This window comes from Diadema antillarum, unplaced genomic scaffold (assembly GCF_040938485.1).
Source record: "Diadema antillarum isolate AM-2024a unplaced genomic scaffold, OU_Dant_1.0 seq00000886_RagTag, whole genome shotgun sequence".
Lineage (NCBI taxonomy): Eukaryota > Metazoa > Echinodermata > Echinoidea > Diadematoida > Diadematidae > Diadema > Diadema antillarum.
Genome location: NW_027271750.1, coordinates 343419 through 361633, shown reverse-complemented (window position 1 = coordinate 361633; position 18215 = coordinate 343419). Strand labels below are relative to the sequence as shown.

Below are 18215 nucleotides of genomic sequence, written 5' to 3'. Positions count from 1 at the left end.
CGTCTCCATCAACCACACTGTGCTCTTGTTGATGAATATCAATTTATGAAATAAACGGAAATAAGAATCCTATATAGACTGAATGCGGAATATTCAATTACAATAGTAGCATGCAGCAGCAGCAACAAAGACTCAGATTGCAAACAATAATCATGTCTTTAATTTGCTATATCGCCATTAGAACCGAGTCATCCCCATTTATGACATTGATAGCGTGTGCATATGCAATCACACCAACAACACTGTAGAGGACACTGGCAGAGAATTCCAAGCTATGAAAGGGGCAAACACCAATCACATTGTATCATGTGCAACTGCATTTACTGTAAAAGTGGATATTTTTCGCACTTCCACAGAATCAATACACAAAGTGCAGGAACATATGGCAAGGAAAAATATTTGTGTGCTTTTATTTTCGTGCTAGTTTCTGGTTGTGCGAAATGCGCAAAAATTTCAACTCCGCAAAGATTTTCACTTTTACAGTAGCAGGCCTACAATATATCTGCCTAACCCCACTAAATCAAGAGGTATGGTGATTCCATATAATGTTGCTGACATATTGCACATTGAACATTATTTTTCCAAGAAATGGGTAAAAAGAAAAAGAAGTAATTGTGCACCAACTATAGACAGAGCATATACCTGGAGGTCGACTGCTGCCTCATTCACACCACCCAGAATGCCGTCGAGGTCACTGCCATCCCTGGGCATGCTGACCCCACCCCAACCTCCGGGGCCGGACTCGGCCAGCGACGCGGTGGTCAGCTGATCCTTGCTGACCCTGGCAACGGCAAGGCTGAGTGACTGGGAGGTGATGATGGTGGCCTCCTCCTGTGGCACCTTGCCGGCAACAACTACATCCTGGATGTCAGAGATGGCCGACAAAGCCCCTTTGGTGAAGTTACGAGCCTGGATCGGACAGATGTGCAGAAAAATACAAAAAGAACAAAAAAAATCCCAAAGTATGCTTTTCATGAAAGATACAGAATCATTGAATATGGTTGTTGCTTGCTTGTCTTTCCCAATGAAATCTTCACATTATAATGTTGTTTTAGTCTCTCTCTCTCTCTCTCTCTTTTTTTTTTTTTTGAGTGAGAACGCAGGAATCCAACTACTTTTTTACAAAGATTTTTTTCATTGAAAACCTTTACATCACAGCTTATATCTGCAATTTTACATCTGATCAAAATGCTCATTTCAGGAAAGACCAATTTTCTTTCAAGTATGCTAAGAAGTGCATGTGGTAGTACACAGTAAGAATAAAGGATAAAGTATATGGTTGGAGCATGTTACTCACACCTACCAGAAACATGTGGGTGTATGGTACAAATACAATGCAGTTCAAGACGGCATGAGAAAATATTTTGACCAATACCTGACTTGTTGTTTTGCTCTGAGAGTCCTCATTGTCAGCCTCAGGATCAGACCCATTCACTGCAAGTTTCTCGGTCACTTCTGCTGCACTGAATACATTGGACAGACCCTGAACCAGCACAGTACCAGTGGACTCTATGGTCCCCTGACCCTCGCTGTCGGACTGTGATTGGGTCTTCAGAAAGGACGACATCTCAGACAGTGCCAGTGTGGCCTTGACCTGTGTACAGAAGTATTTATATGACAAGCTTTCATCAAACTGTCTGTGCATGAATTCTCATATTTCTCTCAATTTGGCTTATAACATTAGAAATAAATAAATATTTTCTGTTCCTGTTTCTGTACAAGTGTGTTTCTGCTTTTATCCCAAATAATCAGATTTTACCAAATATCTTTTTAAGTTACTAAAATACAAAGCAATACTTTAAAGCGCATAAACTTCTGTTCTGTCATAAGGGACTACACTAGATATAGCTGCATCATTTCATGGCAACATAATTCCGCAGTCCTTGCCTAATGTGTATAAACATAGTACACAACACTTTGGGTTGTTTATTTCATCTCCAAAAGTCCCAGAAAATTATGGTCACTACTTAAGTTTTGTAACCTATTGCAGGGCTCGACACTAATGGTGGCCCGGTGGCCCAGGGCCACCAAAAATGAAAGTCGGGCCACCAAATTCCCAAAAAGGGCAAATTTGGTGGCCCGCCTCGGGCCACCAAAATTTTTTGAAAAGTATGTCAATAAATTCGTAACTTTTCGCGCCGGAAATTAGCGGTTAAATTTGTTTAAAGGATGGATGAAAAGGACTGAATGAGTGCCTGAGAGTGAGTGTTGCAAGTTTGTTGAAGTTTATTTATGAGTAGATATGTCCAACTTCTAATTCTTACTATCATAAACTTAAATATTCGACTCATTAAAAAAAAAAGACTTTTAGTGTTTTTTATTGTTTTGGGGGGACAACAAATTTTTCTCTCGGGCCACCAAAAATTTGAAATTTAGGATTTTGGTGGCCCCATCGGGCCACCAAACAAAAAAGTTAGTGTCGAGCCATGCCTATTGTGCTATAAGGGACAAGATAATTTTAGTGCAAGAGCTAAAATGAGAATGTGTAAATCAAGTAAATCACCAGGATTGCACTTCAAAATGTGAAATGGGTCCATGTTAAGTCATAAGCACAAAGAACTGCAGATTCCATGTCAGTACATGTAAAATATGCATGAATGTGAAATATTGTGAAATCTAACGTGAAAGCAGCACTGCACAGTAAGACAGCCAAATATTTTCTAGATGTTTTTATCCATATTCTACTAACATAAAATTAAACTGTTGCTGGTAGCATGTTGACAGTCAGCAAAATTTGAACGACAATACATCTTATTCGATGAAGCATGCACAACCAATCACCCCAAATTTTAATTCTTCTTCCAGTGTCGTACATGGATGCTCATGTCATTTATGTGACACATACCTGCACATCAGTGGTTATTTCTGTCTCCTTACTGGTGACGATTGCCAAGGCAGCAGAGCTCTGCTTCAGGGAGGACATAGACTCTACTGGTATCTCTGCAATGTTGTCGATTAAGGCCTCACGAATCTATCATTGGAGAATGACAAATTTGGCACATCAGTGGTCAGAATACAAGTGGAAAAGGGTACAAAGCTGTCACAGAACAGTCATGAATATCATCATAACAGCAGGCAGTTCAGGATACTTAAAAAACTGGTTGAATAATGCCACTTAATGAAATGATTGTGCATCAAAGTTAAACTAGAAATGTCGCTAAGGCGACTGGTATGCCTCCGCCATAATGCATGATTCTCCTAATAGGTCTATAGTACATGTAGACAATGTGTGATTACATTGTCACAAAATTGGCAAAATATTAAAATGACAAGTTTGTCACAAATATGTTGAATATTCACCTTCCTTGATCTACATTTGTAGGTTTAATTGGAGCATGTATTTGGGGATTTAAGGACTTAACTTGACTTTGACCCATTCATACGTTTATGATGCATTGAGTAATTTTCAAGGTATGGAGAAAAAGTGCAATTTCTGTATTGAAAAGTTCGTTGTTACCATTTTCATCTGGCCTTTGACACTAAAATTCATAGGATAATCACTGTCAGGCACAACATGCATAAATATGTAGTAAGTTTCAAGATAACTTGAGCCACTTCTAAGATATGCAGGAAAAAGTTAGTTCACCAGAGAATCTCTAGTAATAGGTTATACATGCATACACCAAAGTGTAAAAAAAAAATAATAATAATCCTGCTGGCATTGCATAAATATGAGGGAAATAGTAAAATTTCGAAGTGTTGCCCTTGACCTTTGACCCCTGACCTTTGACCCATGAACCCTAAATTCTCTAGATAATCACTGCCAGTCAGTACATGTATATATACTATGTTCCATGAAAATACCTTGAACAATTTCCAAGATACGGAGAAAAAAGTGAAGTTTTAATATTTTTACTTGACCTTTTGACCTTTGACCTTTGACCTCATGACCCCAAACTTTCACCAGAGAATCTTAATTGGGTAATACATGTATACACTAAGGTTCAAGAAAATATCTTCAAGCATTGCATAGTTATGGTGGAAATAGTGAAATTTTACGTATTTGACCTTGACCTTTTGACCTTTGACCTTGAGCATCGTGCACCCAAAAATTGATAGGCACAACTTCACCCCCTAATACACATATCCACAAAATTCATTACGGACGGAAGGACGGAAAGACGGACGGACGGACGGACGGAAGGACGGACGGACGGACGGACGGACGGACGGACAACCCGAAAACATAATGCCTCCGGCACCACTTCGTGGCGGAGGCATAAAAAAGTTAATAAAAGTCCTTTATGGAACGAAGCAAAGGAGCATGCATCCATCCAGATTAAGAGATATGCATCCTTTATTTCAGAGAAAACCCACATGCCCAGCCTATGACATATATGTAGAACAAACTAAAAACACATTACAACTGAAACATTCTTATGAACAAGAGGTCACTCTGGCTTGCTGGAAGATACAAATAACATTTGAAGAGAAGCACCCTACACGGCCGAGGCATTAAAAGAAAAGAAACTAGATATATCGCTACGGCGACTGATATGCCTCCGCCATAATGCATGGTTCTCCTAATAGGTCTATAGTACAATGTCTTGACAATGTGTGATGACAGTTTCACACAATTGGTAAATATTAAAATGACAGGTTTGACACAAATGTGCTGAATGTTCACTTTCCTAGAACTAGGTTCAATTGGATGAATGATTAAAATGGAAGTGCAGGTATTTGGGGAACTGATGATTTTTACTTGACTTTTGACCCTTTTATAAGTTTATGCATTGAGTAATTCAAGGTATTGAGAAAAAGTATAATTTCAGTATCAAATGGGAAAATAGCACTATCTAAACCTGGCCTTTGACCTTTGACCTCACAGTTCCAAAGAGAATCACTGTTAGGTTGAACATGCATAAATATGTAAGTTTCATGATGACACCTTGAGTTACTTTTGAGATATGGAAGAAAAAGTGCTTGACCTTTGACCTTTGACCTTTTGGCAAGAAACTTCCCAAAGAATATATATTGGGTAATACATGTATACATCAAGTTTTAAAAAAAAAAAACCTTCAGGCATTGCATAAATATAAGGAAAGTAGTGATATTTTGAGGAGTTGACCTTGACCTTTGACCCCCCTGACCTTTGAACCATGACCCCCAACTTCCCTAGATAATCACTGCCCATTGGAACAAGCATATATACTAAGTTCCATGAAGATACCTTGAACCATTTGCGAGATATGGAGAAAAACATGAATTTTCAACCTTTTTTTTCACAAAATAACCTGTGACCTTTGACCGTTGACCCCGTGACCCTAAAGTCCAAACAAAGTATCAGAGACTCCAACTCCCCCGTTTTCGACGAGAGATCTCCCGCCGAAAACCCATATTTGCAAAATCTCCCGTTCTCCCGTTTGAGATTTAATTTCTCCTGCCCTGGCTCTTTGTCTCCTGTTGGAAAGGATTTCTTACTTATTTCTATCGTATGTTGAAAAAATAAGCCTTAGATAGCACCAGAGAGCATCTAGAAACCTGGGAATTTCGCGCTTCGCACACATCAAGTCGGAGTCTCCCGTTTGCTAAGGGTTTCAGGCGGGAGAATCTCCAGATCAGAAGGTGCTTGAGGTTGGAGTCTCTGAAGTATGATCCCCCCAGGATATACCCTCATACCAAGTTTGATGTAAAACCACCACACGGTTCTTGAGATATCGACAAAAACAAAACGGGACGGACGTACGTACGGACGGACGGACGGACGGACGGACGGACGGACGACCCGAAAACATAATGCCTCCGGCCACTTCGTTGGCATAAAAAGGCATAAAAATCAGGAGTGGACAGTAATAAGTTTTACAGTACCTCTCTCCGTTGTGTGGTCATCTCACCATCCTGATCAGTTTCTCCCAATGAGTTGAGGACTGACCCTAAAGCACTGATCAGCTGGGTTGCCTGCCCTGTGTTCCCTTCAGCCAAAAGTGCATTCACCTTCAGGTCTACTGCAGAAGATATGTTCACTAGTTCTGTGCCGTTGTCACCCAAACCTTGTGTCGCTGGGGGATAGACCTACACAGAAATTGCAGAAACACTCAATGCAATTAAGATGATCAGAAGGGAGAACCACAAAGTTTGAATTGTTAGTGTTGGAGGAGGGGACATCCTCATGGCTGGGTATCAAGGGGCAATGCATCAAAACAACTCTATTACAACAGTAGTCCATAAAAGTTAGGGGCTATGCCCCTATTCTCGAGTCCATGGTTCCTTTATACCAACAGAGTTCAAATTTGCAAGCATAACAGTGTCTCAATCATCTCAAATTATCCAGATTTTCTGAGGTGACAACTTGCACGGGCAAAACTTCTTTACTTCACTACCAAAGCTGTGGCCATTTTCCTTGATAATAAATGCATGTAAATGTATGCTGCACTAGCACTGGTACAACATTCTTGAAAGTCTGTTTGTTATAACACTACTACTGATAATAAAACATATAATTTTTATAGCACCATTTTCCATTCTGATTAAGTGCTCAAGGCACTTTACACCAAACAAAAAATTGGAAAAAGTGAACCATATTTTACTTCTCATTTGTAAATAATTTGAAAGACCATAAAGAACGTGGGTTTGAAGAGTCAACTTCCCAACAATTATTTCACATGCACTGTTATTTGTTTTTCTTATTGACAGTAATAAGGAGAGTGTGCTTACTGTAGCATTCAGGTAGACAGTTGTCATGGCTTTGAATGCATCCATTACAATCACTTTGATTAACACCACAAAGTCTTTTTCCATTTCTCCTACTGGCATGGAAAGATCTTCTTGTCTTGTCTCATAACCTGCATAGAGTTGAAATCCTGATTAAACAAAAAAGGCAAAGAGAAAGATGAAGACATGATGATTTCGTGAGGCAGATGAATTTTGTAGTCAGATGACATAAGGTCTCGCAAAATCTTGAATGGAGAATGACATTCATTGCAGCAAACAAAAACATCTGTTTACATAACAATTCTGGTATCTGTGGAGGAGTTAACATAACTAAGTAACGAAAGCAAGTGTGACATTTTTCACCCATGCACAAAATGTTATCTTTTTCCAGAAGAATCTACTCTGAAAAGATAAATTTGCCACATTCACCCATTGTCCAAAAGTTTCCTTTGCATTCAAGACTTTTAAGGTGAATACTGACATTCAAGAAATACATTCTATTCAAATTTTCTCCTGAGGTCAACTGACAAGGTTCTGAACATGACTTACAGACATCACATAAGTTTCAGTCACTAGGGAAACTTTTTTCGTTTAGAGTGCGGTGTTCAAGTGTAAAGCACCAGCCACTGAGGAAACTTTGTTAGTTTAGAGTACAGTTTTTAAGTGTAAAGCACATTTAGATGACTTTGAATTTCTTTATCCTTTGGATTTTTCCTCCTCCATGAGAAAAGTCATGAGCAACATGAGAGGCACACTGCAAATTCTAACCATTTTAGATAAGCAATTACTGTGAAGCATTTCATCACCCACCCACCTTGACTATCACTGATAAATCTGCCCCCAGTGACATCAAAATTGGTGAAGACGTGCATCTCATAAGAAAGGGGCTGGTCGGAATCCACAAAGTCCTGACAAGCGATGGTGAAGGGTGTCTGTATGGAATGCCCCTCCCTGGGCTCCACACGGCAATCCCCAGGGGATGGTGGGGCATTGAAGTGGACGCTGTACTCTGTGAAACCTGGAGTGCTGAAATTTCCCACCGAACCTATGAGAAGAAATGGTGGAACAATAATTAATGGTGATGGTACTTGATATGTGTTGTCATGATAGCATTTGTGTCATCCACATTGTAAACTTTATTGTTATATCTAAGAAAATGGCAAATTATGTGACTTGTATGAACACAGTAAGAAAAATAAACAGTTTAATGTCTGAACTATCTCTCATTTCTTTTTTAAATGTTGTTCTATGTTCAAAACTCGAATGTGTTTAGTGTGTGCCAGGCATATTATATAAAATAGGTGTGAAATATGCAAGCACCATGCTACTTCATTAATGCACAGCTCAATCTATAAATCATGCCGTACCTTCCACACGAAACACGACACTGCCAGCTTTGTCCACTGATGCAAAGGTGAAGGGTTTGACAACCAAGTGGTTGCTATGGAGTCCGGTAAGTGTTTGGCTGGCAAAATCAAAATCCACACCAATACTGGAATGACTAGCCACGTGGTGCCAAGTGAAGGAGACGTCTAATTGGTCCTCTTCACAACTGGTGCACGTTGCCAGCAGAACGAGCCGCTCAGCCACATCTAGGTAGCTGTCACAGTTGCTCAGGCAGCTGGAAGGACAAAGAGAGTGCAGTATATTATGGGTTCTTGTCCATGAGCATTGTTACCTACTTTGGTCACAGTAAATATTTGAAACAACTTTATGTCCGATTATGCAGCACGATTCCTCTCATAGTAGGTAAAACTTAAAGGTACTAGCCCACATTTGCAAACCCACGAAAATCAAAACTGCATAAAACAGGTCCAATATGACTTCAAGTACAAGTTATAACAGTAACATACCTCACCTGTTGCTCTTTGTCTATACCATTCGATAAAAGAGAGAAAATCATCGTTTTAAAATCAATTTTCAAACCGGGTCAACTCGACCCAAAATCAAATTACGAGCGCGGGCTAGCTACGTACATGTAACTTAAACATGTATCGCATGCATGTATAGTACGTATGTGGACCGGAGCTAGCGAGCGTTATACGCATGAATACGGTGCATTTTCATTTATTTTTATGAAAGTATTGGACTAATTGGAACGAAATTTTGCACAGGTGTTACTGCAATCATACCCAAACTCCATGCTAACTATGAGACCAATTGCTGCAGGTTCACAAATGTGGGCTAATACCTTTAAAGTGCAAATAACCACAATAGTGAAGACTTTGGCCACTCAATACAAAGGCATAATGTCATGTCTATAACCACATGTTTTCCTGTACTGAATGTAATCAATCCTCATGATCTTTTTTTTTTTTTTGGGGGGGGGGGGGAAGGGGGGAAATCTGCTCATGCACAGACGCTCAATTCTCAGCAAATTGAGTGTAAGATCAATTATCAGGGATGCCAGTGGCAAATTGCTCTTGGGCCGGAAATTTTTTTGTGAACGAAACTGATGTGCGCGAAGCGCACATTACGAGCGCGAAGCGCGAAGTCCCTTCGGCCGGGGTCCAGGGCCCGCTCAAGGGCCCTGGAAGCTCTGGGGTTCTTAGATGCTCTCTGGTGCAATCTGAGCATTTCTGAGGGCTCTTCTCCCCTCAAATCTAATCCAGAGATATGAATTTGTAGCAAAAATAAAGAAGTCCTAACCCCTAAACTCCGTAGTTTTGCTTCGTTCAGCTGACTCGATCGACTCACTATACTCTCTCAGCGCTGTAGCTATAGCGAGAGCGCAGCATGATCCATGCACCGCAGTATAGTACATCGCCTAGAAACACCACACGTTGTTCGATCGCGATCGTACGTGCTGGTATAACGCTTTCCAGACAATAATGTGGTCGTATTCTAGGGAAAAAAGGGATTTGTAGCAAAAATAAAGAAGTCCTAGTGCCGTAAAATCCGAAGTTTTGCTTCGTTCAGCTGACTCAATCGACTCACCACATGCCACACCGTCTCAGCGCTGTAGCTACAGCGAGAGCGCAGTATGATGCATGCACCGCGACCGCACATAGTACATCGCATAGAAACACCACACTGTTCGATCGCTATCATCGCACGTGTTGCATGTCCCATGGCCCAGCCAGCAGCAGCAACATCGCGCTAGTTTTGCATGACAGTCGTTTTGTGATATTCTCATGCCCAAGTATATACGAAACATACTACGGAAATCGTGAAAGTGAATGTCCCGTAAGTTTAGATGATCATATTTTTTCGTTTTTCTTTCTTTCTTTCTTTGTTTCTTTCTCGTGTTTTCCGGCTTTCCCACACAGACGAAAATAATATTACGAAGCCGGAAATTGGACACCGAAATATGAAAAAGCCGGAAAACTGGCATCCCTGAATTATGATCATAAGTCTGTTTTATAAGGATAGTTACGCTTGATTCAAAGAACAGATTTGATAGCAGTGCGAGCGTAACTTTTCTGAATCACACCAATCGTAAAATCAACCCTACGATCAATCTGTATGAAACAGGCCCCTGGTTGGATTGGTTCCATAGAGTGACAGAGACAGAGATATCAAACTTATTGGAGCACACAGCTCGGCAGCACTGTTCTGAAATTTGAATGTTGAGTCTTACATACTTTTACGGTTCATACCTGATAAGAATATCTGGGGAATATCCAGCAGTTACTGCTATTCTCTGTTGTACTGTGCGGCTGACTCCTTGCTCCACTGCTATCACCAGCCAGAAATCCATCCTGGTGTCAGCTAACAATTTCTCAGCATTTATCACCTGCTTGGATGCATTGGATTTCAGCTCAGCACCCTCTTCTGAAAAGCATGGATCTGCCATTACACAAAAGACATAAATTGTAAATATTACTCCAATAATACACATCAGTGAGGCAGCAGTGAGGACATTAGTAAGAATGGTTCACACATGGCACCTTTGGAACAGTTCAAGACATGCCCAAGGCAATAGCTTAGGTTGTTTTTGGACTGTTTTGAAGGTACCAAGTGTGGGTAATTACACTAACGCTTGAACGAAATGATGTGTTACTTGTTTTATAAAATGATGAAGTAGATCCTTGTTATTGGAAGAATTTCTAATGCACATGTTTTGAATAAAAAAAACCCCAATGAACCTTTAACAGAATGACATACTAAGTTGTCATCTACGAATACTTACCAAAATTTGATAAAGCTTCTTCAAGGGATTCATATGTTGAGTCACTATCAGCCAGTAAGCAGTACCAAGAAAAAGCCAAGGATCCATGTGAGCCCTGTGCTTTGTTTGGGTCGTGGGATGAGGTCCCATCCACCACCAGGTCCGAAGTGACACCTTACAGTAAAGACACACACAAGTAAACACACACAAACATGGTGGGACACTTGTGAATCACATATCAAAATTTGGCTAAACAGTAAAACATGGGTATGAGAGGTTGCAGTCTTGGGATCAGAACAGCTGCTTCTGTGGAGGTACCATAGATTGCAATTCTATACAAGTGAAGTTTTCAGCTACTCAATACCATTTTCTGTACCTAGCAAAATGTTTCATGTGTTCATTTGATTTTCTGGGGATTCATAAGGGACAAAGAATTTCTAGGAGGGCACTTTTTTTTTATCAAGGATTTTGTCAGTGATTTTTTTCACTGAAAAATTTTTTCTCAGCTAGTCAGATGCAAAGGATTTCAGTAGTTTAAAACAGTTGCTAGTGACTGACATGTGTTTCATGAAACACTGCCTTGAGGGGGTTCCTTTGAGACACCTGGGGGCGTTTCATGTAACTTTTCGTCAGTGATTTACACTGACAACTGTTAAAAGCTACTGAAATCCTTGCATCTGATTGGCTGATAGCAAATTCGTCGGTGAAAACCTCCGACGAACTCGTTGATGAAACGCCCCCAGATATAAGATGACCACCACACTTACTGTGGGACCGAGACACTCCCCCTTTGATGACTGCCACAAGGTCGCAAGGCTCGATTCTCAACCAGCTTGTGGTTCTCCGGTCACCCACCACTTCCCCTGACCGCTTGTCAACAGACAGAACTTGCAGCTTCAGGTCATGTGAACTGATGTCCAGGGTGTGGCTAGGTATGATCACTTGGGATGACTGTCAAAAAAAATGTTGGCAGAGGGTCTACAGAGTAAACACTTTTAAGACTACATTAAAGGACAAGTTCACCTTCATAGACATGTGGGTTGAGTGAATGCAGCAATATTAGTAGAACACATCAGTGAGAGTTTGAGCAAAATCGGACAATCCGTTAAAAAGTTATGAATTTTTGAAGTTTCTGCTCACTCACGGCTGGATGAAAAGACTACTATAGCTTGTGATGTCACATGAGTACAACGATATAAAGAAAGAATAAAGAAAATTCAACATATTTCCATTTTTCTCCCATAACAAAAGAACACTTGACTTCTCTCTTTCAGAAGGCAGGGGGAATAATATTACCCTAAACATATGTCAGTAGCAAGTCGAAGAACTGTGCACTTTATTCAAAAAGTAAAGATTTGTGAAATTCTCTTTTTATTTTCCTTATAAAGTTGTACGCATGTGACATCATACACTGTAGTAGTCTTCTCTTCCAGCAGTGACTGCGCAGATACTTAAAATATTCGTAACTTATGAACGGATTGTCCAATTTTCCTCAAACTTTCACTGATGTGTTCTACTGATATTGCTGCATTCTCTCAATCCTTATGTATATGAAGGTGGACTTGTCCTTTAACTTATGGAATAAAGCTTTATGTTTCATAGACAAAATTTTGTTTCAAGGCTATTGTTATGAATCATGAATTAAACAATCTAATGGGTTTTTTTAATGGGCTCTACTTTTTATGTAATTCACAGCTAAGCCACAACATTTTGTTTGGATGTTGAGTTCCACGGAAGCAATTAAGTAGGAGTATTGTGACTGCATGAGGATTTATTTGTGTGTGTGTGTGTGTGTGTGTGTGTGTGTGTGTGTGTGCACCCACATATGCAGTTTGTTCACACAGACATGCAAGTTTCAATGTTCTACAGAGCTACCATGCAGAGGCACTGAACAACTGTCTCCTTGTCTTCTCTTGATCTACTAAAGTATTTTTCCTTTTTCCTTTTTCATATGGATGACCACAGAGGCAACACATTTTCTAATGTGACAACTGCTCCAGTGTTCTTTTCTCCAAGGACTTATGGTTAGGGTTGTGATAGGGTTTTAGGCTTAGTTTGATGTGAGGATTAGGATTATGGTTGGGGTTATGTTTTATGTTTGGCTTAGCATGCAAATCTATTTCATTAGAGAGCAATTGTTGCCGGAGCAAATGTTATGGAGCCACCAATAGAGAGCCCATTGCTAATTACCTCCCCTATACACACACACACACACACATTTACAAAATGATTGAACATGTGGAAAATGCCAGTTACTGTGCAGCTTACGTGAGTCACCAGCTCAAAAGCTGCCACTACTTCACCATCTACTGAAGATGTTAAAATCCTCCATTCGAATGAGGTGGTTAGATATGCTGCGCAGTCATCGTCAATGTTGACCCTGGCAGAGACGTGGATGTCTGAACATCGTAGGTAGGGCTGTGGCTGAGTGGCATTATCTGACCCTCCTATGATTGCCAGTGAGGTGATGCATCTAGGCCTTTTGGTCACTTCCACCTAATATATACAGGTACGGCAACACAGGAGTGATAAACATTACATTTTACCACATGAGTATTTTCAGAGTGGACATGTACAGAGCTCGCGAAAAACAAGACCTCTGATTGACATGTCCAATAAAATCTGACACTGACCAACACAGTCACACTGTTGAATGAACTATGCAAACATTTAGATGTTTGTGAGGCAGCAACATTCACTTTTGTTTTATCCTTGTGATACATGTATGTGTGTATAAAATCAGTTGATTATCATTTTCAAAAGACATCATCTATAACCACGTAGAGAATGCATAAACTGCACAAAAATACCATAGGCCTTCTTCTACTCGTCTTTGAATTTGACTCAGCAGTCCCATCCCAGCGCTGAAAAAGGGGAAGCCCCTACACAACTAACTGCGTATGGAGCAAACAACTAGCAAGATGTTTGCGTGCTTGTGGATTGTAACAAGATTTCGCACACTAGACATAAAGACATAATACAGCATTTTACTGAACAGCCAGCAACAATAACAGTAGCCTATGGGAAATTACTACGTTAGCGTATGCATTTCATTCAATATGCTCTCATATTGAACGGTAAAAAGTGAGTGGACAACAATACACGTTTTTAATGCGTTGCTAAAATGTCCTATATAGATGATAATGCACATGTTGGTAAGTTTAGCATTTTCCACATGTGCAATGTGTATGTCTGACCATTTGCATGCAGCACTTGATACACTCTCCTACAAGCAGGACATTTTGCGGTTTATTGTGCTGCTTTCTGACAAGTGCCTCTTTTCAAAGTACTCAGCACTTCGGATATACAAGGGAGGTATGTTTCTATGAAGATATATGATCAAAAATTTATGCTGTTACAATATTGGGAACCTCAGTTAAATGTTACATATATTTTTTTTCCAGAAATTTATTTCACTATGGAATGATATGTGCAGATTTTGTTGCAAAATTAGTAAAAATGGCGTAGCAAAAAGGAACATACCGAAAAGCATAAATTCTTAAATTTTTGCTCCAACTTCAGTGAACTTTACCTGGACCTGAGCAGCTAACGTGTTGAAGATCTCTGCAGAGACATTGTAGGATCCAATGTCACTGTACATGTTACTGGCAAAGCTTGCAAGAAAGCCTCGAAATGATGCTACACTGCCCTCAAGGTCCTCTGGCAAATCATCAAGCGACCAATCTGCCGGCTGAACAGAGGTCCCCTGGTCGTCGCTATCATCGAAAGTGATGACAAAATGCGAATGTCGTGGCAGCATACCACGGCACAGCAAAGCGCACCACACTTCCTCCCCTGCATACGTCCTCCTTGAGCACTGAATGCGTGCTGCTGGCAGGACTGTAGCATTCATATACGTGGTAAGATTAGCTTCATTTCCATGTGCAGATGCATAGAGAGTAAAAACGGAGGGCCAGTTGAACATGATGAGAATACTCTGTGGAGAGTGTTGCTCAAAGGGGATTTCTTGCTCAGTGAAATGATCTGTAACCGACCATGCCACAGGTGATCCCGGCTGGAATGGGCCAACTACTGCAGCGACAGCAATGACGGTTTCATTCACACTGAAGGATGAGGCTGGTGTGTAATCTAAATAGAGGAGATGAAACAAAAAATCAACTGATTTGACAAAACTTATTCAAACAGGCCACTGACACTGAGGAGGAGTGGAAGTGATGATATATGGGAACACATTTCCGTAAAAATGTCAGATGTTACAAAAAAAAAACCAACAACTCTTTAAAACAGAGATGTGAGTTTATTTCTTCTTCAGAGCATTTGTTCAGTGGGAGAGTTTTGGGGTTTTTTAAGAAGCTCAAAAACAAGATTTCAGAGAAATGCAGCTTTCCCCGCTGAGGGACTGTACATTTTTCTTTAACCAAAGTCAGGATGTATTCATAATGAGCTCAACAATTTTCGGTTTTACCCTCCTATAACGTTACTCCATGTTGGCATATTGCAGGGGCAGATCCAGGAATTCCGTAAAGAGGGGGTGCGTTTACAAAATAAAAGGGGGGGGGGGGGGCGCAAGCACCCCTCCCCCATTTTTTTCCTTTTTATTTCTTTTGTTTCAACAAAAAATAAGGGGGGGGGGCGTGCGCCTGTTGCGGTCCTCCCTGGATCCGCCACTGTATTGTGTTGTAATTTATAAACATATATATATGCACACACATGTATAGACACCAACACACATGCATACAATTTGTACAGAGATGCTTAAAAGGGGCCCTTGCCCATATCAAAATCGTGAGGTTCAGTTGACATAAAACACATTACAAGGACAAAGTTTTTAACTGAAATTAATACACATAACAAAAACAAAGTTTTCAACTGTTCTGGTTGTCTTCTGAAAAAAAAGAAAAAAAAAAGTTTTCATGATTCTTTAAGTGCATGCTATATGTTGATGCCACTTTTAGATAACATCAACTATCTTTAGTTTCTTGAACTTTTATCACACAGGATTTTGCCTAAAAGCCAGTCAGCATATTTGCATAAAATACAGAACGCCTGTAAGTATTTTGTTTGTACAAAATGATGAGATCCAGGGCAGATGGACAGACCGTTTGAATTCAGGCGGGAGAGACAATTCCTATGTGGAAACAATGCCTCTGGTACCACTTCGGTTTGTATTTAATGCTCAGCAGACTCAGCAGACAAAAATGATTGCAACTCAAATATGTGATCGAGCATCACAAAACCAACAAAAAGTCGCACGCCCTGATTTTGTGCGAGGACTCAACATAGGTGAAATGGGCCAACCTATTCAATCTTCAGTTTTTTTATTTTCTGAAACAGCACGTCTTCTACACTATGCTAAAGTTAGGAATAGTACAACAAATGGGAAATTGTGTTTTTAGCAGTTTTTCTATGACATTTTTTTTTTTTTTAGAATAGCGTGGTTAGTTGTGTCTGAGAGACCTTTTTCAGGTCTTAAAAACCTTTTATACACTCTTTACTTTCAACTCTAATAACTTTTAAAAATACAATGCTACTGCTTTGAAAGTTGGTATTAATTATGGACAGAACGTGTTAATAGAGCATGATCAATTTCAGCTGAATCAAATAATTCATTCACTGCTGTTGCTATGAAGTTTTGCATCCTCTTTTTTGTCCCATTCACTGCACGCATCCAGCTGACTTTCAGCTTATGAGCTCAAATAGACCCAGATAGACTTCAGAGCCTCTTTACTCAGTACACACTTTTCCAGAGTGTATGCTTTCTTTCCGATGTTAAGATAGGTTAGGAGAGTCCATGTGAATTGAGTTATACATCACTTTAAAGCTTAATGTCTGCTCTTTTAGAAGGTACCCTCAACCTAAAATTCGTATCTGGCAACTTTTTTGTTGCTTTTCTGATGCAGAGTAACATATAAAAGCAGTCACACACATACAGGCTTACCATCTGGATAGTGGAAGAGGTCTACGAGAATGTAGCTGTTAGGCACATTTGGAGAGGATATTTGCACTGTCCATGCAGGAATAGATGTGGCAGCATTGTTGGCAGAAACCACAGAATTCGTATCATCCTGCGCACTCTGCGTAACTACATTACTAGCAGTAGTAACCAGCATTGTCATGGGATTCAGTGGTGATGGCGTTTGGGGCGTGGTTGATGGGGCAGCAGCAAGCCCCACAGTGGACGTAGAAATTGTATGGCTGAGAGTGGAAACTGGCTGCATTTGCACTGCCGGGGTAGCTGTGGTATGGCTTGGAGTGGTAAATGGCTGCCGCTGCACAGTGGGAGAAGATGTCGCATGACCCAGGGTGGACGATGGTGGCCATCGAGTCGTAGGATAACTATCAGATAAAAGGGGTTGGGATCCCATCCTGCATACACTACGACGTTGCTCTGAGCAGTCCCTCCATGCCCACTGCTTTGAATTTATCGCAACACAGTCATGTACCTCATTCTGCCTATCGATTACTAAAATGAACATTTGATTTGAAGGGGAAAAAAAGATACAACACAAATTCTTAACATCTGCACTGATATTTCCATTAAAAAACACTCACTGTATAATGCAATATATTGTATCAATATGAATGCTAAAAAAGGGCTGCAAAACAAGAGTACATACCATTTTCCGATATACTGACATTGTTAAGCTTAGATAGTCCAGCAGCATCTTCCATAGAATATTTATCATGGATAAACAAGGAATATAAAACAGCATACCGTAAAACGAGGAATGTTCACATGCATTTTAATCTAGCAAATTTCGTGAGAGCCAAGTTTCCCAAAATTAAAATGCACGCTAAATATCTTATCTACACTATATGCATTGAATGTTAGAGGCAACCTGTGAAAATTTCATGCTGCGAATAAAGCCGCCGGCTCCCATTCGCAAAAATTTCATGCCGCGAAAATATGTTTTACAGCACTCACTTCCCAGCAGCAAGAGTCTGTTATGAAGTTTTACGCTCACTACTTTTACTTCTGCTATCACTCTCTTTGTCAATGGTGGTAATGATGATTCTGCCTTTATAGCAATAATTGTTTCTCCATTTATAGTAAATTTTGCGGAGTTGAAATTTTCGCGCATTTTGCGCAACGAGAAACTACCGCGAAAATAAAAACATGCGAATATTTTTGCATGCCATATGTTCCAGTAGTTGACATCTTGATTCCGCAGAATTAAGGACACGCGAAACTCTTTTTATCCGGCTGAGCGCAAAAAATCAGTCACGCAAAAATATCCACTTTTACAGTAACCTCACTAGAATCGATATTTTTATTTCATTTGTTTGATTTATTTCATTTCCCACAAGAAATGCAATTGCAATAAGACATTTAAATACAAATAATCCTACAAAACCAGTGCAATGTTACTAATTACAAAAATAGTGTGAATTAAAATATAATAGTACATAATTGCAAATTTTATGACAGTAATACCAAATCAAAATTGTTGGAAATAGAGGGGGCTGCAAAAAAGTCTTCTAATACACAATA

The 18215-nt window shown here is 40.0% G+C and overlaps 1 protein-coding gene across 1 annotated transcript in view; it reads right to left on the bottom strand.

Moving 5' to 3' along the window:
* The window catches only part of LOC139740818 (polycystin-1-like protein 2), a 37994-nt gene that overhangs the window by 11947 nt on the left and 7832 nt on the right, over positions 1 to 18215 (bottom strand). The window contains exons 5-17 of the mRNA XM_071651390.1: positions 16828 to 17059; positions 14295 to 14851; positions 13031 to 13258; positions 11530 to 11713; positions 10784 to 10936; positions 10251 to 10440; positions 8019 to 8272; positions 7466 to 7696; positions 6655 to 6800; positions 5809 to 6012; positions 2846 to 2971; positions 1376 to 1594; positions 643 to 909 (exon numbers count right to left, since the gene is read on the bottom strand). Of these exons, the coding sequence (XP_071507491.1) occupies positions 643 to 909; positions 1376 to 1594; positions 2846 to 2971; positions 5809 to 6012; positions 6655 to 6800; positions 7466 to 7696; positions 8019 to 8272; positions 10251 to 10440; positions 10784 to 10936; positions 11530 to 11713; positions 13031 to 13258; positions 14295 to 14851; positions 16828 to 17059 (2991 nt within the window). The remainder of the gene's footprint in view (positions 1 to 642; positions 910 to 1375; positions 1595 to 2845; positions 2972 to 5808; positions 6013 to 6654; positions 6801 to 7465; positions 7697 to 8018; positions 8273 to 10250; positions 10441 to 10783; positions 10937 to 11529; positions 11714 to 13030; positions 13259 to 14294; positions 14852 to 16827; positions 17060 to 18215) is intronic.